The sequence below is a fragment of the Hirundo rustica genome, chromosome 5 (genome assembly GCF_015227805.2).
Source record: "Hirundo rustica isolate bHirRus1 chromosome 5, bHirRus1.pri.v3, whole genome shotgun sequence".
In the NCBI taxonomy this organism is placed as follows: Eukaryota; Metazoa; Chordata; class Aves; order Passeriformes; family Hirundinidae; genus Hirundo; species Hirundo rustica.
The window spans coordinates 25,901,448-25,929,268 of NC_053454.1; the positions used below are offsets into that span (position 1 = coordinate 25,901,448).

The window sequence follows — 27,821 nt, forward strand, 5'->3', positions numbered from 1 at the left end:
TTTGAAATACGTGTCTGTGTAATAAATACAAAAGAAAGAACTGTTGGGCAGACCTAGGTTTTAGGGATTTTTAATGACATTTTCAACAAGAGATGAAAAGTAGATTTTTTTGTGTGTGAGAACAAAGATTCAATTGGAATAGATGCTTTGGGGTTCCTTCATGAATACCGGAAGTTGATATCAAGGCCTCATCATAATCACCCAGAGCAGAGTGACTTGCAATTACTGGTTTTGTTTACTGAGCTTCATAATAAAATGGAGTTTCTCCCTTCTGACACTCAAAATAAGCTGAAGATTCTTCATGAATACTTGCTAGAATTTAGTGAATTCATGAATTGCTGAAATTAACACATATTGTTTAACTGCAGTGAAAGCTGGAATATAAACCTTTCACCCTTCATCTATAACTGTCTTTTCACTCTAACTGAAACACTGGTAATAGTAACTGGATTAGAAAAGATCTTTATATAAGATGCAATTTTAGAAATTTGCTGGAAAGTCAGCTTTAATTTCTGCTGCTTTTGCCTCTGTGTTGCTTTCTGCCATTGGCTAGGTTGGACAGTATTTTTTGGGGGGCACTCTTAAAAACTGATCAAGTGAAGCAATCAGTTAAAATACTCCTGATGTTTTTTTAACTTAGGTCTGCTTTAGTAGGTTAGATAATAGTGCAGCCCCACCAATGTTTGCACTGGACAACTGAGAACGTAATGACCAAGAGCAAAAGGAAGAAGCTGAAGCTTTGCTGGACTTTGCTGCTGAAAGCAGCATTTCATGCAACTGCAGTCTGTTTTGGCTTCTATTGTCAAACCAACAATGATTTTTGGCCATGAAATTTGGGTTCAATTTTTTTTTTTCTGTCCACTGCTATCAGTAGCCTAATTTACTGCACTCATTGAAGCTACTTTTCACTAAGAGAAATGTCACGCAATGTTTTTTAATAGCTTACTTGCAGCAGCTGGGTGAGCTGCAACTAAATCTAATCTGGATTTATATAACATCGAGTTGGGACTTCTAGCTTTTTCTTCTTAACATTTTGCAATTTAATTTTTCTTATATACATTTCTGCATAAATATACTTCCAGCAGTGAAGGAACTGATTTGTAGCAAAAGTGTCTAAATCTAAATATCTTTTGGATCCCACTAGCCCTGTAGTTGAAATTCCATTTTCTGTTGTATTTAAAATGTTTTGAACAAACATTAAAATGTTTTGAACAAAACAGTCAAGTAACTAAACAAATAATACACATGACAACCAGCGGAATTTCAGTATCGTACTATTCAGCGCTGTTAATGCTCACCAGTGTTTAAATGCATCTGAAAATACTTCAGCACTGAAACATTCACAATAAATGGCAGAGGAAAGTACCCAGTTTAGATCTAATATTGCATATGAGGTCAAAAGCCTAGGGTCAGAAAATCCCAAGTCATTAGAACAGAAGGTTAACAGTAGGGAATAATCCATTTGCTTTAGTCTGGTAGGTTCATGGTACCCACAAATCTAAACAGAAACATTTGCCTTACTTAATGTTTCATTAAGGTTTTTCATTTTAGCATATGCTATGGGGAATTTTGTCGGTGATACTGCTTAGTTGGGGGTGCCAGTCTTGGGGTTACTGTAGACGTATTGTGTGAGATTTGGACAGGTCTGAGAGTTCTGAAGAACGTGACCCCATGGTGTGCTCTGGTTTGTATGTAGTTGTGTATAGGATATGTGTTAGTGTAACTGATATTGCCTTCCTGCTTCCCAACACCTACACTGGACATCTCAAAGGCATCAGCTGTAGTGATCTTAGATCTGACTTCTAAAAGGAGAATACTTTTCACTATCTTGTCTTGCCCTCTTCTCCCACTCTTTTCATGTTCATGTTTATATCTGGGGGTGAAGAAAGCAGTGGAAAAACTTCTGGTGACTAAAGTTTTCTACTTAAACTGCGTAGTAATGAAATTACACTGAAGACATAATATAGTATTGTATTGTTTCTCATCGATTAATTCAGTATAATTCATCGCTTTTCCCCTTTCCTGCAGCCCTCAAGAGACAGAATTTGTACAGCAGCCCTTTCAGTGCGGTCAGTTACGCGAGCTCCTACAGTCCAAACACCGGTAGCCCCTACAGCAGTGGCTTCAACTCTCCCTCCTCAACACCAGTTAAATCTGCTTTAGTGAAACAGCTCATACCTCCTGGTACCTCAGGTAAGTCACCATGTGTCTGTTCCTTTCCTTTTTTTCTCCTCTTCCTTTCACAAACCTGCTCAGATAGACAATGTTTTGCATCAAACTAGAGTAAGAAAGACTCCAGAATTTTTCAGTGCATCACACTGAAAGCTTAAGCTTTTTAGGAAAGGCTTTTTTTACATACTTTCTGGCATGAGAAACAAGTAAAATGTTTTCTTTGTGTGTCTGTGTCCCAAGAATCACTGATGTGTGTGATTAGCAGTTAGACCAAAACACACAGAGTTCATTCTGTGGCGTTCCAAGTGGCTTTTGGAACTGACCCCGTAATTGATAGGGGTGTAAGTTCCATGGTAGGTGTTCAAAGGTTAGGGAGTGGGTAGTTCTGAAGTCTTTGCAGCTATCCTGTCGTTTATTAACTGAAACATTTGGTATGCAATGTGTCCATCAATACCTCAGAGATGTGAACAATACAATATAAAGGAAGAAGCATGCATTTCAATTAAGCATTCCATGAGATGTTGTAGCCATCACTGTAAACATAAACTTTTGGCAATGTTTTCTACTTTTATTCTGCACTGTGGACACTTTGCATGAGAAAAATTGTTGCCTGGAATGTACCTCTACTTTGAGTCAGACTGTTGGCTTATTATTGGCGTTTTTAGCCTAGGTTTGCAATAACATAATCAAATGTTTCAAATGGTCTGTCAAATGAATGTCTCAGTAGTAATTTCTTCAGACTGGTGGCTTTTATTAGGAAAGGAAATGCAGATTGCCTTTTGTTTTTTTGTGTTTTTGGCTTTTTGTTTGTTTGTTTTGGTTGGTGTGGGGTTTTTTGTTTGTTTGGTTTTGTTTTGGGGTTTTTTTTGTTTGTTTTTTTGTTGTGGTGTGGGGTTTTTTTTGTTGTTTTTTTTTTTTTTAAATAATAACAGTTCCTATTCCTTTATTTTCTTTCCATAGGTCATCTTAAAATTTCAGGAGATAGAAATCCTCCACTAAGTCCACAGTCTTCTCTGGACAGTGAGTTAAGTGCATCGGAGATGGACGAAGACTCTATTGGGTCTAATTACAAGTTAAATGATGTCACAGATGTGCAGATTTTAGCACGAATGCAGGAAGAAAGTAAGCGTTTGGCTTTTTTTCCTGAAATCAAAGTGGAGCTGTTGGTTTGTTGTTTTTTTTAATTGAATAAGTGCACTAGCACTTGTTTAGTAAGCATGGAAAAGGGGTATAAATTCTACTAGGGATGTACAAATGTAGTTCACCCAAGAAAGCTGGTTAAGGACTTCAGCCTCTAGGCTAAGGAAAGGAAGTTTCTGTGCAGAAGTTTTCTTTAGGAATAATGGACAAAACGTTGCTGGAGAGTATAAATCTGTAAGGTATAGTATTTGCTAAAAGGATGATTGTTAGAGTGGACTACTGCCTACCACCATTCTTCTCAGGAGATTGGTGCCTTCCTGATATAATCCAGTCTTGTTCTCATCCATGCTTAAACCTTAATTTAAATCACCAAAATAAAGTCAATATGGCAAAGAATAGTTAAGAAAAGAGCCTATATAGATGTCTATCATTCATTATAGCTTTAGTTGAGACTGCCTTTTTGTCCCTCTGAATTTGCAGAAAGTGGTAATAATTTCAGTAGTGTATCTAGGTGGTCTCCAGTCTATTTTATTGTGTATCCTTATCAGTGAAAAAACCCAAATGTCCAATATAGGTACTTTTTAGTCAGTTACATACATGTATTACTCTAATGTATAACGTACACAAAAATACACAAATATACACTAAATTTAAAATAGTATGAGATAAAGACAAGATAAATGCTGTTTTAAAAATACTAGTTGTTCAGTATTTTTCTTGCTTTATGCCAGTGGATTGATTTGCAAGGCCACTAAACTAACACCTCCAGTTTCTCTACAAGCAGATTATTGTGTTGCTTTTTTAGTTAGATTCACTAATACATTCCAAGAGACATTTCGTTGTGGCTACTATAATTGTTACAAGATGTTACTTGATACCAAAATGATGATGTAGCCTGTGTTGCTAGTTCCAGCCTGGGAGAAGAGGCGAATAGGTACATACACAACACACCTGTACTGATAATTGCTTTACTAGGAGAAGGAATGAGCTCACCTACTTATTTCAGGTTATTATTGGCTGGTATTAACCTTTTGGTACTAATTGGAATTCATTTAATGCCTCCAATAACGGGAACTAAGGTGAGCCAAATTTGATTTTGAGAACTGCGCAGATATCTGTGTGCACTGTCTCTAGTTTGAACCATTTGTGGGCTGGAAGCAAGGAAATTATTTTCTTCTTGTTGCCAGGCCTGCGGCAAGAGTATGCAGCCACAGCTTCTCGACGTAGTTCTGGCTCCTCTTGCAATTCCACCCGGCGAGGCACGTTCAGCGACCAGGAGCTTGATGCACAGAGCTTAGAAGATGAGGAAGATGGCACACATCACACAGTGCACCCTGCTGTTAGCAGGTTCTCACCATCACCTCGCAGTTCTCCCTGGCCTTCACCAAAACAATCTCCAAGAAATTCACCTCGCTCCCGATCGCCTGCTCGAAGCATAGAGTACAGTAGAGTGTCACCACAGCCTATGATTAGCCGTTTACAGCAGCCTCGTCTTTCACTTCAAGGCCATCCTACAGACTTACAAACTAGTAATGTCAAAAGTGAAGGTAAAAAACTCTTTGAAATTCATTACAAGAGTAGTTGTGTAGTTTCTGTAAAGGAGTTTCCTCAGCATGCAGCCCTAAAACTATGTGCCTGTGTAACATCTCGGATTAATCTCTGAATTGCTGAAGAAAACGCAGAGCAAGCAAAGCTTAGGTTCTGCTGGAGCACCCTTACAGTCAGATGAGTTGATAGGCTTATGTTTATTTTAGATGTTATCCGGTCAATGCGTGTAATTGAGTTTCATCGTGACCAAGGTGTATATTTGGCAGGCAAATGCACTAAAATAAAGCAGGGAAACTCATTTACTGGTAGAGTTAGGCCTTGCAGACGACAGAACAAAATGCAGAAGAAAGTAAGCTTGGTCAGATAAGAGTAACGTGGCAATTTATGCATGCCTGTAGCCTGTGAGGCAGCTGAATTCTTTCTTCTGGTTACACAGGACTCTAAAACTTTTCATAAACATAGTCTTAAAAACATTAGTACTTAACTCATGCATTTGTTGGATATTTTAGATATCTCAAAGCTGTGAAAACTGCTGCATAAAAGTTTGTAGTAAATTCAATGCAATAATACTATATAGAACAAAATTAGAATACTAAATAGAACAAAATAATATAATTCTGATACAGTTTTTCTTCTTGATTGTACTTTCTCCTGGTAGCAATCTGGCAGAAATTCCTTTTATTGGGATGAAATTTTGGCAAGCATATTCCCATTTCAACAAATGTAGTTTTTATCCAGCAAGTAAAATTTTAAATTTAGAAAGAATATGCACTTAGATAGTAAGAATTCCCCTTACTAGTAATAGTGGATTGGGGAAATTTTAGGTATCTAGGAAAGCGTGCAACACAAAAGCTGCTCAATTATATCGCGACTTAATCGAGAATTCCTTTCCCATTCATTTCTTAAAATGAAAGTCTTAATGCATGCTAGATGAGCTGCAATAAAAATATTCTATGAGAGGAATGGTACCAAAAGCTAGTGTCCCACATACCAGAGGGATCAAAATAGAGTGCGTGATCATGTGTTTCTGGAACACTTCCAAGGAATTATCTTGCAGAGGTTTTTGTGGAGTTGAGTGATGCTTGGATATTCAGAGTTGATACAGCAGCAGCCAAAAAAAAGTTATTCAGGTTTTCTTGTCTGTGTTTTATTTTATTTGTCTAGAATGGTTGGAGAGAAATTTGGTTGACAGGGTACAACAGTGTACCAAGTGCAGTGCAAAGCAATGCAAACTGCTAAGAGGGAACACTTGTTGGAATAATCAGCCAATGAAGACTTAGTTTTGTTTTCACCTTTAGTGCTTGTGCGTGGTTAATCTACTTCTTCCCTGCATCCCTCTGCAGAATCAGGTTGGCCACTCATCCTGTCCAGGCATCTTCAGTCTTCTATCCAAAGTATGTCATCAACCCAGCTCTGTGTGGGTTGGAGATACACAGAATGTCATTAGGCTTGAGAAGTACTTAATGGCATCTTTTCAGATTCTGTGAACAGTGGTACAAATATTAGAAGGCCCCTGAAGTATTAGCTGAGTAGATAAGTCAAGTCATATGTGAAAGATGAAGCATAACTGGTCACTTCAATAATTTTGAATGCTGTGTATGAAGAGGTCCTTTCCCAGTGGGTGGCTGTTGTTTGTTGTATAATGGACTGATAACAGGACAAGGCAGTCTCCAAAATTACTGAAACATCTATGTTGTTTGAACTCTTCAGGAAAGCATTTTGTTACAAATAACTTTCTTGGTAAATAATTTGAAAACTCTGCAAAACTGCAAATTGGGTTTGTCTGTTCAGCTTTGATAATAGTACAGTAAAACCCAGAGAATCACAATCCAGATATGTTTCAATTTCAAAACACAATATGCTTGACTTTTTTTCACCATAGGTGAAAAATGTACATTTTTACTTTTTTAGTTACATAAATATTTTGTATGTGATAGATTTGAGAAGAAGTAATGTAACAAAATAAACTTTTAAATTGCAATGTAGTTTTATATAGCTAACATTTTGTGTCACTTACATTTGGGCTTCAACTATGGGTTTGCAACCTGACCTTTGTCCAGCATCAGACTACATGTTGTGTTGTCTTTGCATTATTTCATACAGAAAAACTAAGGCGTAGTCTTCCAAACTTGTCCAGGACATCTACCATCCAAGCTGAGTCTGTGAAAAACAGCAGAAGTGACTCAAACTTCCAAGTGCCAAATGGAGGAATACCTCGCATTCAACCTCAAGCCTCAGCCAGTAAGTACCTTTAGTGCTACTTCAGTGTCAATTTCAGAATTAAATGAAGGTATTCGGCTGTCTTCCAGTCTCAGGGCAAAGCAAGACATTGCATGCCACACTGGAGATGCTAATCTTGATTTTTAATCAGGCTTTTGTGAATGTTTTTATGGCACACAAAATAATCAAAAAAAGGTCCAATTTCTTATTAAGGTGTCGTTCATAGTTTCCTAGAAGTATATGCAGAAGTAATATAAAGAATATAAATAAAACATTTGGGCATGTCAGAAACTGTTTTCTTTCTAGGCTCTGAAAAAAGACCTCGTTGATGTTTATTGCTTTTTTTTTTAACTAGTGAAACATGACTTGAAAGAATTAATTTCATTTAACCCTTTAAGTTAACATGTGTCGGCAGTTTAGCTTCCTAAAAAGGGTTTGGATGAACGCGTGGCTCATAAAATATATTAGCTCATTGCTGGACTCCTGCTTTCCTAGTTTCTCCAAAAGTTAACTGCCAATATGAGAATGCTTCTATTCTCACAAATCTCTTGAAAATGGTGACCTTAAAGAAGCAAATGAAAATTAAATATTCATTGTTTCTTTATATGTCAATATTGCCAGTTCCTGTTGTTTAAATGTTTCCTGACCATTTCTTTTAAAACAAGTTTCTGAATTTATTACCTTTGTGTGACATTTTCAAGGGAAGAACACATTATGAATATTTTTATATGTAGTGCTTTGAACTGTAAAAATTCTGTGATAAAGGTTCATCAGTAACCCAAATATTTGACAGGAAATGTAAAAATAATGTTTGTGAATGTAACTAGAGGTATTTTACCTATAGAACAGTGAAGGCATAGTGGCATACGTAGTTGGTTGCCTTAAAACTTTCAAAACAATGTATTAAAGCTACCAAGTACACTTAAATACAGGATAAGGAATAGAGACCATGCCAAAGACTCCAAAGACTTTGTCTTTGTGCAGACTCAGAGCAGATGTAAGGACTGTGTGGACAGGTGTGTGATGCTGTAGTAGATAGAAGATAGTGTGACTTTACCGTTGTTCATATAAATTACTCCAGCATCCTTTGACCTTGGCCCTCTTCTTCCACCTTTTGCAGACACTCAGAAGGTGGGATTTACAGCTGAAAGGACACTTGTGTAGTTCAAATGCATTACTGTTACCTCTTATCAAAGTATAAAGTGCTCAGAGCAGTTGGACAGCTGGTCTACAGCTGTGCTATTTCAGTGATAGGAAGAATCATCAAAATGAACTGAAAGAAAATGAATGAAAAAATATTTTTAGTAAAAATCTCTACAGATATTATTTGGTGCTTTAGAATTGAGTGAACTGGGAAGAGAAGAGCATAGAGAGCAACTTAGCTAGAAGGCTATTTCCCAGAATGAAAAGTATATTAATGGTTAAACTTTCTGGAAAGATCAGGCAAAAGAAGTCTCAGTATTCAATATTTGGTCAATTACTTAATTGCAGGAGCCAAAGTGGTATGATTGTGTTTATATTTCTTTTTTACAACTTGTGGATGCATTAAGAATTACTAGGTAAATTTGCTTTTCTTTGATAGAGTATTTCCCCAAATGTGAACCACTCTAGACCAACTTACATTTCAATGTAAGTTAAATATCATTAATAAAGGCCAGATTTCTAGCTTTTACAGTTTCCCTGCTCTTACAGATGTTTGTCAGAGTCTTGCTATTGACAATCGTAAAACGGTTTGTGTGTGAAGTCAATGAGTAAGTATCTTTGCTTAGTCTGAATTTAAAAAATTTCTGCAAAACTGTACATTGTATAAAGATTTCCAGAATTGTGTCCTTTTTATTGTACACTTTTTGTTTTATTGGTTTTATATTTTGTCACTTTGCACAAAGCACTGTTAAATTGCAGCAAATTTTTGTTTTCCCTTGGCAATGATTTCTGGGTCTTGGGATTTGAAGCTTCCTCATACACCTGCTAGTTTTGCATGAGCTTACCTTTGCGAGGATGCTGGCTTGCCACCCGAGGTCACTACTTTGCTCCTTGTCAAAGATTTGCGGTTCATAATTTACTTGCACATTTGCTGTGGCTGCAATACTGAACTTGCTATGGTTGCTGGCACTCAAAAATGAGCTAGGAATCCAGTAAGTTTCTGAAATTACAATTCCTCTTACAGTTTTATAGCCAAATTGTATTTGCTTGCTTACAGAAGAGAGGGAAGACATGTTCAGAAGTTCAGATGTGTTTAGGGATACAACTGTAAACATGAAAACCGTGGCATTTTAACTTCTAGTTGCAATGTGGTGAACAATCCGAACTGCTTTTGAAAAAAGACTAACTTAAATAGCAGTTGTAACAATTTGAATCTTCATTGACATCTGATTCTCCATGCCATTCTTCAGAAAACACTTCTTTTTTAATATGAAAGCTGGTAAATATTTCCCCTTAAAACACTGGAAGATACAATAATATGTGTGTTCCCCAAGGAATAGGTATTGTCTAAAGTGTTAGTGATGGGAAATCTCTGTATTTGGGCTCTATACCGCATAGATTGTACAAAGCTCTAGAAGTTGTAGGGTGGCTTCCATGTGCAGCTACCTGCTTTCGGATTGTGTGATGCTTTTGTACTTAGTAGCACTATGAGCACCTGGATGCTTTTACTTTAGAGCTAAATACAAAACTTTCTTGGAACACTGTAGATTCTTCAAACAATCAGTAAAGTGACTGGTCTGCTTGCCAAGATCCAGCTGCTTGTCATGTTCAGAGTGAAAGGAGGAAGAGTAAGTTTTGAAGAAACCAAGTAGTCTAGTTCAGTTGATCAGAATAAACGTAACTACGTGTGTTCAGCTCACAGCAGCTGTGACAGGGAATGTCACAGCACACAGAGCACTTAAAGAGCAGCAAGTGGTGTGGATAAACATGCACTGGGCGCTTCTCTCAAACTGCATGTTTGCTCAGCATTGCTCAAATTGTAGTGCCTAAGCTCTTTTCAGTGTTTCAGTGCACAGAAATGTTTTGCTATTGAGTGTCTGCTTCCTGGAGTCTCCATTGAGAAGGAAGGAATTTGATAAATGCATATTTAAAATCCTTTCTATATCATCCCACATCTCTGACTTACAAGAAGTGTGAATAATGATGGGGACAGAAAGGGCCATGTGCAGTAGCATATTGAAATCTGAGTGGATTAGGACAAAACAAATTCAAAATATGAAGGAAGAAGCTTTTCTTCATTTTGTGTGGTATAACAAAAAGTGATTTAGTAAAAAATAAAGTGGAATACTTGAGAACTGAAGCAGTCTGGCCAGTGGTCTGCCTCAGTAAATTTCTAGAAATTGCATTCATATTTAGAGACCTTCCTGTGCATAATTGGCTGTTCATATGTATGCTTTAAAAAAAGTTTTTAGGAAGACCATGTGCCAGTTGAGTAAGAATTACATATTGCCACGGTCTATTTTGCATTAGATTCTAGTTGGTAGAAGGAATAAGGTTTTTATTAGTAATAGGCACGGGCAGAATTTTACTGTGTTTATGAACAATCTAATTCCTTTTTGCTGTTGGTTGAACATGACAGTTTTAGTTAGTTATTAAGACTGAATTGAATAGACTGCCTAGTCATAATTTCAGCATGATGTTAAAACACATGATGAATTTTTTATAGCTCATAAAATACTGTGTATTTTGCACTGACTGAAGCATAGGAAAGGTGATAGTAATCATTATATGCTATCAAACAAAAGAATTAACTAATAGTAGGATTCAAATTGTTCCCCCCTCTGCCTTCTTTATAGCAATATTCAGTAATTGGTAATGGGATTATTCCTTACTCAGGGTCAGGATCTTTTCGCACAGCTGTTCCCCCACCTTTCTTCCTTCTCACTATGGAAATAAGCTAGTGCAATCAGTTTTGTGCTGGTATAAAACTTCATACACTGAGGTAAGCAGAGATGTTTATTCATACATTATCATTTTATGAAGTCTCTGTGTAGTCAAAGCTTTATTTCATTGACTACTTTCCTCCTTCCCCCCCTTAAAAGTGCTGTGATGGAATTAGGCTGAGTCAATGCATTCCTTCTGGCAATAAGTAATTCTCTCCATGCCAAGATTCTGCAGCTCTTGGAACATTGGCTTCTCTCTTGGTTAACTGGTAGGTAGTGAGGTCATTTCAAGGCAGTACCAGCCCTTATGTGGAATTTTACTAGACAAAAGGCAGGACAAGGGAGCAAAGGAGCAATAAAAACCAATTTCCATCATGCTGTGTACATGCTGGCAGCTGATAAATCTTAGTGTTAAGTCTTCATTTTAAGTCCTCTTGCATACCTTCTGAAGGGGGGAGGAAAAAAAGACATCTCTCAAGAAGTCTTAAGTCTCCATAACTGAAGAATACAATTTGTTTATATGATGATCATATTAGACAAAAATTTATGCTTTTGTATAGCATTAGCATATTTTTTTGAAAGCACTTTTAAAATGAAGAATTTAGTCTTGCTAGGTCAAATACAGCAGTTTAATTTTCATCTTTGTATCTAATCTTGCTCTCATATTGCTGTAGCATGTTTGCTAGGTGGCTTTTTCTCCCTTTGGTGTTTTAATTTTCGTTTTGCATTACTGGGCTTTTTTTGCCCTGCAAGAAGCTTTACTCTTACCAAATCTACGCATTTTGCACTGCAAAATTTCTGACACACTCCTCTGTAACTCTTTGCCATTAAAAGCAAGCACCATTCACAAAACTCCATCACTTCCAGAGTCATAACAGCTTTTTGAGTGTTTTACTCACACTGTTCCTTGATGCTTCACAAGTGGATACAATTCTGAAATTCCCATTAAATTTAGTTTTCTTTTCTTCTTAGACAAATATAATACTTCTTGTCTTTCAACAGCTCTGCAAAGGCAGAAAAATTTGCCTCGTGCTGCCTTCAAAACCAAACAGTTTCTTCAAACTCCATCTACAAAAGGAGGTAATTAACCTACAACCTCTTATCAAGCTCCAGCAAATCTCAGATAATGATTCGCCTGCATTAAATCTCACGTGTTCTAGATTAATAAACTTGCTCTTGCAATTACTGTAGAGATTAACCAAGTGGTCCCTGCTGTATGAAAGGTAACTTCTTGGTCTAAAAATAAACTCTGTGTTATATAGGAGATTGAATTTTGAGATAAAAATACAAGGAATGGTGACTTTCTAATATTAATCAGGAAATAGGATTAGAAAAGTAGACTCCTAAATACATATTGACTAGGGCTGTATTTGTATAGGATTTTTTAAAATTGCAAAATACAGTTTTTAAAACAAAAAATGTAAAAATACTCATACAATCCTTTGTGCTGGGAACAAAAGCTAACATTTATCCTTGAAAAGATGAGTGTAGACACCAACTTATTTTGCTTTTATTTGTACTTTCTCTTTTCGTCACAAAACCAGGTTAATCCCAATATAGATGAATTAAGATTTTTTTTGACTCAAGGAATTAGAGACACTTGTATTTAATATGCCAGTTTGCTAATGGCTAAACTTGACTTTTTTGGGGTTTTTTGAATAAAATGAAATACTGAGTCTCTAATCCAATTAGAAAATTTTGTCTGATCTTAATGAGCTCTGGCAGCCTTGTATGTGACACTGCCTCAGCCTCATGGTTAAGATAAACAATGGTTCTGGTTTTAAGCATAGTTGGTCCATTGTTTATTACAATCAAGAATATCTCATTTTAGAGATCATATTACACTTGAGACTAATTCATAAGCTTGTAGATGCTAGAATCCTTTAAGCATTGTGGGTCATTGCAGACATGAGGGGTTGACAAGAATGCACGTGTTTCTCTTGGGGGTTTAACAATGCCAACTCTTTAGAGTCATCTTCGTGCCATGCAGTAAGTTTTAACGAGGTATGATGACTGTGAAACAGATTCACATGTCTTAAGAGGAAGTCTCTTAACAGTTTTCATACTACATATCAGATAAAGTTCTCACAACGTTCTGCTTTGCGTAAGACCACCATCGCTATTCCTCTGCAGAGCTTTCTTTGCTTTCTTTCCAGTTGGCCATGCCTTCCTCTGGATGTCTGGAACACTTATTAGATCAATGGCCTAGTCGGAACCTGTAGAAATGTACAGAAAATTAGCTTTTCTTTGCATTTGTATTATTTGTAAAAATTTATGAAACCTTAAAGAAGGAGGAACAGGGCACACTGCGCTGCCAGGTATATATTCCAGTTTATGGCTCTTGTCATTCCTTACTTCAAATGAGGATCCTTTCAGTTACTTGCTTTGTCTTTTCAGTTATTTGCTATTTTATAGCCCTTAATGTGTTGGTTTTCTTTCTTCTGATCTGAGATCCTCATGAGTATAGAAGTACTTAGCAGTAATGAAGCAAGACTTTCCTTTCAGTGAAATGAACAGCTGAGAACAATTGATTTTACCTTCTTAAAATACTGTTCATTACATAGCTTGACACCTTTCACACGTTGGCTTTTTTTTTACCACTTAGTGGTAACATCTCCCCAGCACCTTCTCCAGGCTGAGGACCTCCACCCCTCTCAACCTTTCTTCATAGGAGAGATGCTCATCCATGCTCTGTACCTGCTCCAACAGGTCCACATCTTTCCTGTACTAAAGTGACAGATCAGTTTATTGATTCCTATAGTTATACCTCATCTGTCCTTTCATGTTGGGCTGATTCATCTCATCACAATGGTTGTGATTTAACAACTGCATTAGAATTTAATCTGTTTTCAAGTTGGTGTGCAGCAGCTGGCCTTGGAGTGCAAGCCAAATAAGTTTGCAGCTTCACAGCATCCTACTTTGCCACATGGAGATCTCGTGGCCCCTGCCCACAGTCCAGGACAGAATCCAGAGAGGGTAGGACATCAAAATGTCATGACTGCACCATGCCTTTTTTTTTTTTTTTTTTTTTTTTTTTTTTTTTTGGTTGCCAGATGTTTTAATTGTAGTTGTTTCTAGTTGACTTTATAAGGAGATTGAGTTGTGTAAAGTTATTAAGCACTACCCTTACATGTTTTTGTTAAACATGCATCAGCTAAATACTACGCATGGGTACACAGTTACCAAATAGTCTGTGAGGCAGTACCTCACTCCTTGTCATCCTGTCTTACAGAGAAGCCACCTGACTATAATGAATACCCAAAACTGCTCTGAGACCAAATTATCTGTAGAAGAGAATTATTAGGCAGTTTGCCAGACTGCATCGTGTGGACTGCTTTGAAAGACAATTCATTCCTTTATGTACAAGAATGAATACAGCTCTCAGCAATGTCTGCAATGTTGTGCTGACAGGAAATATTTTATGAATTGACAGCTCAAGTTTGCAGCATGGTAAAATATGGTCAGCAGAAGGTTAAAAAGAATGGAGAAGACTGATTTACTGGATCCTTACTTTTGCTGGGAATGCAACAAGCTTTCTTCCGTTGCAACTTTCTGTTGCTTATATTCTGTACCTAAAGCCTTTTTCCCTGTTGTGCCCTTAAGAGGCCCAAAGCTGTATTCAGTTTTTTTACACTGGCATTACTCTGTTGGTAGCTGCTGACATGGTACTGTGTTTGTGTTCCAAGCATTGTAATGAGGAGTTCAGAGATAAAAGCTCCCAATATTTACACTGTAGAGTCACTTGGAAATTCTGCAGATTTGACCGCATCGATGTTAACAGGCAAGGGAGGTCACATTTTAAAAACTTACATATAATCTATCTTAGTCCTAGGAGCACTTGGATGCTCTTCTTGTCCAGTCATTCTGTTGTTAATGCTTTCCTTAATCCATACTCTGGCTTGATGCCAGCCTTTATTTTAAGGTTTTTTACTTAATCTCCCTGCCGCTTAGCAACTGTCATGTGTTTTTGACCTCTCTGTCTGACCTTTACTTGGCAGCTTTTCCCATGAGCGGCTTCATGCTGTGTTTGATATTGCCATCAGGGGAAAGGCCCCCTTGGGTAATCCAGAAAGGAATCAAATCCAATTCATACCTGTAATGAGGTACATATTAATCTTCCTAGACATCCCCTATAAGAAATAGCTTCAAAATACAATCTCAAAATTACCAATTCCTCTGTACCCCATTTAGGATGCTACATTCCTGCATTACTTGTCTCCTTTCTCACTCCTCATTTCTTACTGAATCTACCTTGAAAATGATGATAAAAGCTGTGTTAAGTACCAGCTTCTTTATGTGCATCTGTCAAAAACAATGCAACTTTGGTCGCAGTATAAAACGTTTATTTAGTAGAGGAAAGAATAGTTTACGCAAATTTACTAAAAGTAAACGTTTTTGTTATGTGATTATTTGATCATCCTTTGTTGGCTCTTACTGACCCACCCTAATAAGTTTGAAAAGCTGGTGAAAATTCATTCCATTACTAAGATTATGGGTTAAATTAAATATTCTGTTCAGTGATAAATTATGCATAATTTGTAAATATTCCTCATTCTTCTGAAGAATTATGCTTAAAGTTTGGCATTATCAAAGGACTATTGAGTATTTCTGTCTTACAAACCTATCTCAGAAAGGACTTGATAACAAAACCTTGCATGCTAACTCAGGTACAAAGTACTAGAAAACAGGTATTAGTTATAAACAGCTATTAGCTATACTGATCATTTAGGTAACTTTTTAAGAAGAGGAAGGCTATAAATTAAGAGTTGTCTGGTTTAAGTTTCATAGCAGCACTTTAATGTCTTTGGTGTCCGGGGTTGGCTGATGTCATCCTTAATCCAAACTACAGCATTATGCCCGTTACTAGGAAGAAAATTAACTCTATCTCAGCTGAAAGCAGGACAGCTGACCCCATCTCTTTTTTTTTTCCATCTGCCAGAAAAAATGGGATGTAACCATATCTGTAGGTGAATTCTAATTCATTGGTTAAAAAGAACAGCATAAAAGAAACATCAAGATGCTCTATGCTCAAAATTTCATCATTGAAGGCTAACATACACTGACTCCATTTAAAGCCTGTGTCACATTAGTATATTGTATTCTTCAACATGTTCTTTCATGGATGGGAATTAAGTTCACATGTTTCTGAAGCAGTTACATTTCTTCTTACAAAATACCTTCTTGTCTGTTCTTTTGACTTAACTGATACAACAGTTATAGCCTGATTAGGATTACTTACAAATCCAGATAAATATTTTTAGTAAGCAAAGAGAGCATTAGAGTTGTGATATCAAAAACACATGACAAAGATGACATCTGAATTCCTGTTTCTCATTGCTGCTTGGTTGGCTGTATTCCATTATACATTCCATATTGTTTGTATAATCCCATAAAGTAGTTTCCAGTCTTTTATTTCTGTAATATTGTAACATAAGCTGAAAGTAATTTCTGTATTTTCCAGTACCTTCTTCGAGTAAATTCCGCTCGCCTGCGGCACCGTCTCCCTTAGCTCTCCGACAACCAGTGAAAGCGTTCAGTAACCACGGACCCGGCTCGGTTGCCTCTCCAGAAGCCGCGCAGCTGACGCACAGTAGTTCTTCCCCAGGGCCTCTCGCGGCCCAGAGCTCAGGCTTGCCGAGCCCTGCCAGCAGTATTAACAGTACTACTCTTACCAGACCGGCAGGGATGAGGAGTGGTTTGCCCAGACCCAGTGCCCCTTCCACGGGGGGCATCCCAGTGCCTCGTAGCAAACTTGCACAGCCTGTTCGCAGGTGAGTCTGTGGCAGGTATTCTTAGGTTGAAGTTTTCAATATTAATTTTGTACGCTCTGTATTTGTGCTGTTTCTTCTTGCAGTTGTTACTTTGATCTCAAGGTCTTCAGAAATGGAGACCTCCATGTGAAGTATTTCAAAAATAGTTTTGAATCCAAACTGAGAGATAAAGGTTCTTGAATGGGAGAGTGAAAGTGAATGAGTGAAAGTGAAATCAGTAATGGAAGATACTGAGCTAAGTAAATAAAGTCTTAGTCTGGGGTGAGAGGGCAGCGAGAATTTATCTGCATGTGGTAAAAAGTTACCACAGTATAGCTGGCAAGAGAAATTTCACTTGTGTGAGTGACGCATTCTGAAGTAAGAACTAATTGCCTCCGTAACTCAAGCAACAGTACCATGGTGAGAGCAGTTTCTCTCCTTGGGCAGCTGGAAACTTCCAGGAGGATGCACCAAGACAGAGGAGAAGTCCATTAGTATTTGCTAAACTGAACATAAAAATCACTGCAGTTAACCCACAGGCTGAAACAGAATTTTTACCTTCCACGTAACTGTAGATCAAGTTGCTTGATGTTAGTGTCTTTTTGAAAACTACTGCAAGAGAGACTGAGTATTAACTGTGAGTGTCAGTTTTCACTGAAGGTGTCAAGTAGAAGCTGACATAAGGAATATTTCTCATTCTTGAGAAATATAAAGAATCTCCTTAAATGTAAGGGAAAAACAGTTAGTCTCTAGTACTGTAAAAAAGATAACATGGTGGTAAATAGCACAGTGGAAAAGTTTTGTTCTGCAATGAGTGCTGGGCAGGGGAATGACAAACTACTGTCGCAGCACTGACTTTTGTGGTTAGAGCCTGCACTGGTCAGCAGTATGGAACACTGTAATAAAAAGCAGTTGTTTGGAATTTGCTAATAGTAATGAAGTGTAGTTGTCAAAATCACAGCTTGTCTTATAGAAAAGTGTTTCACTTACTAAGCTTTTTTAAAATTTACTTTTAAATTTTTTTTAAAGTTTGCATGTATAGGACAAAGGGAAACTGCCCCATCTTACACCAGAGGAGGTTTAGATTGGGTATTAGGGGAAAGATCTCTTCACCAAAAGGGCTGTCAAACATTGGAACAGGCTAGCCAGGGAAGTGGTGGAGTCATCATCCCTGGAGCTATCTAAAAGATGTGTAGATGTGGCACTTTGAGACATGGTCTAGTGCTGGACTTGGCAGTGCTGAGTTAGTGGTTGGACTCGATATTCTTACAGGTCTTTTTTAGCCTAAACAATTCCAGGGTTCTATAATGCTGACTGTACACAGTGCAATAATGAAGTTTCTATGAATGTCAGATTTTGATGTAGGCAAAATGCAATATTCTAAACAAGGATTTGCCTGTTTATATACATCACTGAAAAAAATGGCCTATTTAGGTGGAAGCAAATTAAGTTTGCATTTTCACAGAGTATAATAGCAGTAAGTTCTCTGTTTGTTTATTTATTTAGCCTTTTTTCTTGGCGTGGTAGTTAACCAAGATGCAACACATGCAACCTGAAACTGAAAATACTCTAGGGTTAAGTAGTTCTCTTAAGTAAACTGCATTGTAGAGAAGTAAATGAATGTATATTTCAGTTATTTATAAAATGTTTAAATTCATATGTATTGTAGATAGAGACTTCAACAGTTATATATGAAGCTGAAAAACATCTTATTTCATTTTAGATCATTACCCACTCCCAAGACATATGGCAACGTGAAAGATGAGAGTTGGAAAGATGGCTGCTACTGATCTGCACAGCTTAATGCAGAGTTCCAGTGCTCATGGATACTTCCTCACCAGGCTAAAAGACAGCTTGATTAAACAAACTGTTCAGATGTGACTCTTGGAATTTGTAAAAATTCCAAACCTCTCTGTCTCTAATTAGCACAAACTGGCAGAGATTCTTATAAAGCAGCACTTTAATGACATCTAACATCAGATATTTGGTGGTCATACAATCACTTCTACGTTAAATTGCTATCAGTTCTGGGGGCTTTTTATTGCTTGCTAAAAATGTTATCAATATGAGCATTTATGAGAGTGGCCAGTGTAGGGGCAAAAATGAATGAATGCCAAAGAAATGCCCATCTTGAAAAACAGCAAGGATAACTATCAACATACATTGTCCAAAACTTCATTTTCAGCCTGTTTTAACTCAGCAGAAAGATTGGTGAATATGTACTATTGAAACAAGGCTACATGAATCAGAGCTAATGTTCTGATTGCAGACTGCTACAGTGCTAAGGAAATGTTGCATTTAACAACTTTATGAGATCCCAGCTGGGACTGGATCCATCCTTCAGTACTGCAGGAGGAATCAGCAGTGACTGAGGATTGGGCAGTACAGGAGGTCGTAGCCATGATTTTTATCACATTAAAAGGTTTGAATGTAGCAGACACACACAATGCAATAGTATAGATTGCATCTTTCCTATGTTGATTTATTGGCTTTACCTGCTCTTATGTTTGATTGCCAAAAGGGCTTAGTATCAGTTGTACAATCTTTCTAACCTTAAATTCCTGGCTCAGGAAACATGGCCTTCACTATTGTAGCCACATTTTTAAAACATGGCTTGGTATTTGGGGAAAACTTTTTTAATAGCAGGTTTCCTTGCAAAAGAAAGAGCAAGCGATAATTTTGATTTGTTCTAATACCATACCACTATACTCACAGCCTGCAGCAACTGTAAATGCTGATAGTTAAGGAGAAGGAAACACAACTATGCACTTGTAACATACAAATTTTAAGGAAATGAGTTGACTCTTGATGCCAAATGATATTCATTTAGGTGATGTTCCATGGTATGAGGGAGTTTTCTGTATCCTATTTTTTTACTTTCATCCATTTCTTAAATTGGTTTATTTTAAATTGTAAATATTTTTACAGAAGATATTGCCCATGTAAGTGTGTTTAAATATGTACTTTGCCTTACATATGTGTATCTTACATTACTGGTAACAGAGTATGAAACTTGCTATGTCTGTTTACAAGCTATTAAACTCCTCTGGTGGCTCTGACTTACTCTAACACATTTTGCTCAGAACAACTGATACATTTAGCATTGAAACATTTTTTTCTGTTTTGGAAGACATAATGCAAAGATCTGTAGCTAAAATTTTATTGGGTGGGACTAGTTAAGTGGAAGGGATTTTGTTTGAAGGTTTTTCAGTATTTTGGATGTACAGTTGATGAAGTAAGAGAATGTGAATGGTATATCCTTTGTGCAATGACTGACAAACACTACAAGTTGGATTGGATGGTAGGTAGCCTTCAACCCCATTAGTATCTGAGTTTGGGACTGCTGGTGTATTTTGCTTCCCACCACTAAGAGGATAACTAATCTTGAAATTCTAGCACTTGAATTTTAGGCCAACATTAACATATTCCTGGATGAAAAGCCATGCAATACTACTTGACTTGGAAGAAACCAAATAGAAAGGAGTGGAGACTAACTTGCAACTTAAACTACTCGAGCAAGCTCTGGGTTGATGGGTGACTTCACACCCCAGAGCAAGATCTGTGCTAAGACTTCAAAGTTGGGGTGTCAGGTATGCTGTAATTGTCAGATTTCAGCAGAAACCGCCTTCCACCAGTACAGAGCAGTACATACTACTAATTTAGCCTTGAGTCACCTGCAGGTACAGGAAATGGATGTCAGTATTTCACATCACTTCAGCAGAAGACAGGACTAGATCCAATGTGCATATTCTCAGTAAAGCCTGAATTTTAATATTTCAGCATTTTACAAATCAATGCTGCAGTCTTCACTGAAGAAAGGGGAATTTAAATTGATGGATTTTATCAAAATTCACTTGACTTATAAATTTTGAAAGTCAGTTTAGATGATGATATTGGGGGTTTTACCATGGCTGCATCAAACTTGTGTACGTTTCCTTAAGTTAAGTAATTCATCGCTTGGGTAAATTCAGCTTGAGTTTTACAGGAATTTTTTTCTCTGCTATTCTCCCCGAAATACAGCAGATGACTTCCTGAGGAGACTGACTGTCTGTTTGCTAGAAAGCCTTTGTGCATTACCAGTTCATTGACATCAGGAAATCATGGGGCTCTGTGTTTAGAGATTTACTGCAGAATTGTGGAAATACGGATTTGATAAAATAGTGCCTATGATTTACTTAACTTATGTTTGATATAGTAGTAAGGGTTTTATGAATGTGGATTACTTTTGTGCCAACAGCTTGGAATTGATGTATGTGTGTAGGCAGAAGGATTTATTCTGCTCCCAAAGTTATTTAATTTTTTTTTTGTGTTTGAATGTTTTTGTAAGTGTTAAAAGTGTAAAAAAAAATATAAAATATTCTTACCACAAAAAAATGGTTTGGATCATTATTTTTACAACAGTGTTTTCAAAAGCTTTTAGAAATTTAGAGGATACTACTTTATGGCTTTTTTCTGGTTGGTTGGGTGGTTTTTCAGGAACTGTATTCACTTTTCTAGAGGTTCCCAGCATTAGTTTCTGCCGACTGTAATTCATGAACTGAATACAACGCTGTATTTGGGTGAAATCTGTGATTTCATTGAAAGACAGAGATGGACTTGTGCCTCTGCTCTGGAAGGACCCTGCATATTTCAGCCTTAAATGAAAAACTGTATTCTAAATTTTCATCCAGAGTGATTTGTGTGGGCCATTTGAAGTGTACAAGCCTGCCTTTCCATTTTTTAAGGATTTGTGCTCAGTTCAGACCACCACATGAAACAAAATTTTTAATTTTGAAAATTCTGGAATTTATGCAGAAAACTGTGCAATGTAGAAGTGTACCTACTAAGTCTTCTTCTAACAGATAAGTCTACATGAATGCCTCCATCTTTGGCTCACATACAAGCAAGAAGTTAGTTTTGAACTTGATATCTTTCTGTAATCTGCATTTTGCTACAAAGCAATGGATGCAATAGTAATGTGAATGCCATCTTTGTCTTATCTTGGTATTAATAAGGGCAGGTTTTATTCTATTTGGTAGCCACTTACTGTTAAATTTAACAAAATTTAAGCTGTAAAACTTCTAATTAATTGTTTATCCCAGCATAGTCCCCTATGTGTGATTAAGCCAGTAGGTTAAAATGTTTCCTCCTAGTTAGCTGACATATTTACATAGAACTGGCTTCAGACCTGCTGCTCTTAAAATATATTGTCACTATTTAGTCATGCAGTCAAGTACCATTTGCCCCACTCCTTCAGGAAAGTAGAGCAGTGTCAAAATCTGGTAATTAGTAGCTTTCTGTCCCTTTAGTAGGTTTCTGTAACAAACTCTTCTATATTAAACTGTTGTTTATAATTAGTATCACTGGATTGCAAGACTGAAGATTAGAAATAGTATTTTTCCCTGTTCTCATTCTGAGGAAAGGTGTGACAGCTCCTTTGGGTCCTCTTACTTTTCCATCTGTGTTCCCCTCCAGAAGCCTGATTGCAGTGGTGAAGAAAAATAGTGATGAACATGTAAGGAGATAGAAGGCTGAAAATGCTTATGTTGCTGATGTTGAGATGTCTGCAGAGTGCACAATTTAATTATTTACAACTTACCTTGTTCTTTCTCAGAAGTATTTGCATTAAAACAGGTATGGGAAATGACCATGTCAGAAGTATTGCCTGCAGTTCTCCTTTTGATTGAAACAAAACAAACTTTAGATTTAATGTTTACTTTTTAAATAAAACAGGCAACATGCGAGGTTGCTTTGATTTAAGGAACAAACCAGAAGCCGTGCTTGCTCCGGACTTGCATTTATGTTGCTGTGCAGTCAAAGTCTGACACCTACAGGCAGCCCGTCTGTACTCGTCCTGCTTCAGGAAGGTGAGGCTGGCTGGGATTCAGCTGCTCTCGAGACCATCCGTGTTTTACACACAACTGCTCAGTGAAGAAGATGCTTTTGGCTCTCTGAGCGTTAACTGAAAGGAGCATGTTCCACCAGACTCTCCACTAGATTTTTTTTGCAGCTGTTTTCAGCTGTGATACGACATAGAGTTGTGCTGTGTGTCGCTGCCCTCTTTGCACTAAGTGATAAATTCTGTTGGGCCCACTTAGAAGGACACAAAACCTAACTGTAGTAATTAAGCTGATTTGTAGCTCTTCAGCACTTATTTAAAGGATTTAAAGGATTAGGTAGCAAAAAATGCTACCATTTTCTTAACAGCAACGCGATTTTTTTAACTTGGTGCATCATCTGCTGTTAGAAACGGAGTTTAAAAAAATTAGATTTGAAAACTGGAATGCCTGAGATCTCTATACAGTGTGCCACTCTCAGGGACAAAAGCGGACTGCATCTTTCACCAGACTAAACAAAAGATACCTACATTGTAATCTGAGCTTCTGTCATCATCAGCATAAGCAGACAGAATCGCATGGTTGGTAACGACCTCTAAAGTAGACAATTCCAGCCACCCAAGTGCAAAGTCCAGTCTTTCCTTCAACACCTTCGGGGATGGTGACTCCACCACCTCCCTGGGCAGTGCATTCCAATGTCCAATCACCCTTTCTGTGAAGAAAATTCCATGTCCAACCAAAACCTCCCCTGGCACAGTTTGGGGCTATGTCCTCTAGTCACTGACTGGCTGAGAGAAGGACCAATCCCTTCCTGCAAACAAAACTGCACAACCCATTACAAAAGCTTAATTATCCCACTGATCCTTACCTGCCTTTCACTCACCAGGGTTAACACTGCTGCTGCTGGTCTCTGTGCTGCACACGAGTGCCAAAATACTGCCAGGAGAAAGTCATGCTGGACCGAGCTCTGGGTTACAGTGAGTTTGGTTCCTGCTCAGGGCAGAGGGTAAGGCCAAACGTGCTGCTGGCTGACTGAACCCCACACGTGCCAAATTAAAGGCAGTGTAAGTGTTCTTGTTCAAAGGTGTTTTGTCCTAATGATGAGCAGCAGGACAGAGTATCTGGTTGCCCCCATAATTATATATTTGTCACTCTCCTCCTTTAAAAACTTTGTTGAAGCACTTGCTACCATTTTGAGTCCCCTCTCAAAGAAAAAGAAAATCGAGGGAGATCAGGCAAATCCTCTGCTTTTCATGCTCTGCCTCAGCTGGATTAGCCTCATATTTCTCAGCTCCACAGGGATCCACTTAGCCCTGCATCTACTGACCCAACTACTGTGCCCAGGGCAGGGTTATATTGTTTCTGTTCATCTGTTCACCACCAGGCTAATGCAGACACAGAAAACCGCTGTTAATGCTGCTTCAAGTGGCCTGTCTTCAAAGGAGTCATGAAAACCTTGTCCTGGTTCTCAGGACATTTAAAACCATGCCTACATGTCAGAGACAGCAATGTGGTATCACCACCAGCACACAGCCTCAGGAAAGCAGCCCAGAGCATCCCCGGCCATCCCCGGCCAGCCTCGCTGGCAGGACGCGGCAGCTCCTGAGCCGCAGGATGCCCCTGCCCGCACACGCAGCACCGGCAGCAGGGTCACGGCTGCCACCCGGAACTCCCTGCTGGGGCTGCAGCTGCACTGCCCCGGCAGCCGCTGGTGACACCAGGCACGGCTGCTGCCGGGCCGGCACTGTTCATTCCCTGCACACAGACCTCCTGAATGCCTGTGGGCGCAAAGAAATAATTCATTATGGTGCAGGAGTGGGCTGTAGAGGACCCTCAGCTGGCTTCCTGCTCTGCCATATGCTCCCGAGGATGCTCGTTTATTTCCTTGAGGCTCAGTTCACCGTCACTGAAATGACTCCCAGGCTTCCTGACTCGTGTGCTGGGAGCGAGGGGCAGGTGGCTGCTATTTAGAGAAAGGGGCAGCCAGTCAGTTCATATCTGCTCTGATACAGCAGGGTAAGTTAAGAATTGGGCTGACCTCGGTTTATGAGCCCAAATGTCAGAGAGCAGATAATACCTATTGTAAATGTCAGAGTCAAGGGATTTTTATTTTCCCTTTATGAGAACATCAACAAAGATTTAGTGACTATATGCTGCCATTCACACAGGCTCAGCATGAATGGTGCTCTCCACATACACAAACATGCTGGAGAAATATTAAAGGGACTTGCTTAAAATCATGGATCTGGTAAAGCACCCAAGCCCAGCTCAGCCTTCCCCAGCAATAACGCAGCTTTTTAACACAAGGCTGCATTAGGATAAAGTCTGGCAAATTCAGGCTGCCTTTACCAGAGCAGAACACAGGGATCTAATTGATATGTGGTGGACTTCTCACCTTTACAATTTATCCCCATGTGAAAATTTGCGCAGGGGAGTGAAATACAGTTCTCTGCAGGTCCCTGCACCCTGCCACCAGTGCCAGCTCTCCTGCCAAGTGGTCCACTGTCAGTGGAAGAAATGGAAAATTCCATTTACAAAGCCACCTCACAACTTACTGCTCAAGACTTGCTACTGTGTAGTAGGCCCTACTGATATTGTACCCTATCTCTCCACCTTCACAAAGGTACAACATCAGTTTAAGACTCCTTTCCCCTATCCAAGTGCCTCAATGGCAGAACTGAAGTACAAAAAAATAGGTGTTTCTTGTTAAGGAGCTCCAATCATGTACCGTCTTCAGAGCCTTGATTCAGCCCATCTCCCCCACTCCTTGCCCAGGCCATTTCTCTGTGCTGCCCTCCATCCTGAAGTCTCTCAGCTGCTTTCATTAGCAGGTTTTATCTGTGTGTTCCTACTTTCTGCAACCTTCTTATTAAGAGGATAATTAACCAAAACAAGTCACTGAAATCTGCCTACCAGAAACCTTCTTTCAAAATTCAAAACAACTAGTAGGTTATATTTATAACCCGTTTATAGACTCTTTTCAACCCTTCTATTTTTCTGTCTTTTTTTGCCTTTTATTGCTCTATTAAATACTGCAGGGTTTTCTTTTTGTCCTCTGCTCCCTACCCAGGACTCTTCAGACACTAGAGGGTGATCTTGCTTTCACTGTGCTTTTTCATCCAGCGTTTGGCCTAGTTCAGCTTCAATTCACCACATTGTCCTGAGTTTTCACTGAATAGTCCATAAGGTCCTGAATGCAATTAACAGCTGCATTTATGCCAAGGGAGTCTGAAGGAAGATGAAGCCACACGGCAGGCCATAAAAAACACCTCTTGAGGAGACTGAAACACCCTCATTAGACTTTTTATTCAAGTGCCACATAGATTTAAACCTCCTTAAACTATTCAGGATTTCAGAAATATTTTCCTACTGGTCTGGGTTTTTCCAGTTAAATGTGTGGTGCTGTGTGGTCACACAGCAACATCTCAAGACTGTGGGATGAAAAAAGGCTTGTATTGAGCTACTCAAGAGATGCACGGACTACACAAGACATACACCCCTCCTCTTCTTGCCATGGCAGTTAGCCCAGCACTCAAGCAGAGCCCACCCCCAGGGCAGCTCCTCTGAGCAACCCAAGGGCACTGATGAGCCACCAATTCCCATTGGTACAGCTGTGAAATTACTGGAGGGGCTGGGGGCTTGTGTTGCACCAGGACAGCTTCTGCTTTGAGGCAACAGCAGTGAATGCAAACTGATGCTGTTACAACTCTGCAACAGAGAGCATGGGTCAGTCTCCTTTTCTGCAGAGCCTGGCTCCTCAGGGCTTCCAGATTTGGGCATCTGATCCAAGAAATCTCCTGGGAAGAGCTTAGCTGTTACGTGCATTTTTGCACACGGAAGAGTGAAATTTGCACTGGTATATTAGTGCTTCCTACACTGGTTAGCCAATGGCTCTTACTGTTTGTAATGCCCTCAAAATTAAATTTTTGATTACTTAAGGCCTTTCTAAAGTCTCCTTCTGAGTTCTCGGATAGTATCTTTCATTATCTAATAAAGGCTGTGATCACTGCCCAAAATGTCTTGAATGTCAAAAGGCCTGGGATGCTAATGGTGAGTGCCAGCATGCTGCAGGGACAGAGAGCAGCCAAGAGCTATGAGACAGCCTCTCCACTTGAAGGGAAAATATGCTTGGACACCCTTCCCTTGCTACTGAGTGAAAGGGTTTAAAGAAGCCCTTGCAATGGATCACTGCTTCCTGGAGGAATGCAGCAATCACCCTCCCTGGTGAGTCTCTGGGACCAGATTCCATGCGTTTGTAGAGACTGGAGGTGATCGCTCGCTGCTTACGGCAGGACCTAAGGGTCACAGAAATACCACTCAAGCACATAAAGAAGCTACAAGTGAAAATTGATTCTGTGGATGTTTGGCAGTGGTAGAGAAACAGAATTTCTTTTGTTATGAGGGATCACACCATACATGCTGCCCCCTCAGGAGTATGGTCCCAGTTGGAGCTCAGTGCACTTGTTGCCAGTGTGCAGCTTTGTTGCTATTTCCAGTGTGATCATCAGCAAATTAATCCCTCCCATGTATAACTTCTCCATCTGTACATGAGCATGATAATGTAATGACCCTGCATCTTTGCACTTGATAATAAACTCTTTGGGGATGGGGAAGGTCCCTTCCCTAGTTGGTTTTGCATTAGCACCTTGCATTTGGAACCTGGATTTGTTTAGACTTCTAGATGTTAGCTTGAAGCAACTTGTTTTGCAAGAATGAGTTTCTGTATTTTCATGGGAAGTGGTGACACGGTTATCTCCTGCCCATCCCCAGCTCCTAACCTGCACAGAGCTCCCTTGCCTAGAGGGGTTTGGGCAGGGTTTGTTTGGATGGACTTTGCCCGGTAGGCCGGGGGTTACTGCACGGTACCACTCACAGCTGGGTGGAAGCACTGAGCCCTGATACCCTCCAGATGTCTGTGGGCAGCTACTCCTTTGGTCCCAGTCGACTTTGATTTCAGCAGAAAGAATCTCCTGCTGAAACCTGCTCAGCATTTAGACTACCCCTGTATATATATGGGTAAACATGTATCTCAAATACTTTGTTCAGAAATTATATGCTTTAAACAACGTGTATTAAATAAATGTTATATTTTATTTATATTATTTTAATAGTTTCATAAATTTTACTATCTTAAAATTAATTTACTAATATCTATCATATTTTACTTTCTTGTAATGGACTGAGCAGAGGAAAGGAGCTCTTATGGTGGCCCTTTCATGTATGTTTATTCCAATCTTTTGCTTTTCTTTAATTCTTTCACCCTGAAACAAGGGGCTGACTTCTTTTTATTCCTTCCTCTGACTATCCAA

General features: G+C 38.8%; 1 protein-coding gene across 3 annotated transcripts in view; it reads left to right on the plus strand.

Moving 5' to 3' along the window:
• SLAIN2 (SLAIN motif family member 2) overlaps positions 1 to 21,063 on the plus strand; it is a 33,709-nt gene extending 12,646 nt beyond the window's left edge. For 2 of the 3 annotated variants that reach the window (XM_040064086.2, XM_040064088.2), the window contains exons 3-9: positions 2,029 to 2,193; positions 3,133 to 3,294; positions 4,500 to 4,859; positions 6,964 to 7,101; positions 11,949 to 12,026; positions 16,408 to 16,717; positions 18,420 to 21,063. In XM_040064086.2, the coding sequence (XP_039920020.1) occupies positions 2,029 to 2,193; positions 3,133 to 3,294; positions 4,500 to 4,859; positions 6,964 to 7,101; positions 11,949 to 12,026; positions 16,408 to 16,717; positions 18,420 to 18,486 (1,280 nt within the window). In that variant the 3' untranslated portion in view covers positions 18,487 to 21,063. The remainder of the gene's footprint in view (positions 1 to 2,028; positions 2,194 to 3,132; positions 3,295 to 4,499; positions 4,860 to 6,963; positions 7,102 to 11,948; positions 12,027 to 16,407; positions 16,718 to 18,419) is intronic. The other variant, XM_040064087.2, reaches the window with a different exon arrangement.
• Positions 21,064 to 27,821: the final 6,758 nt, after the last annotated feature.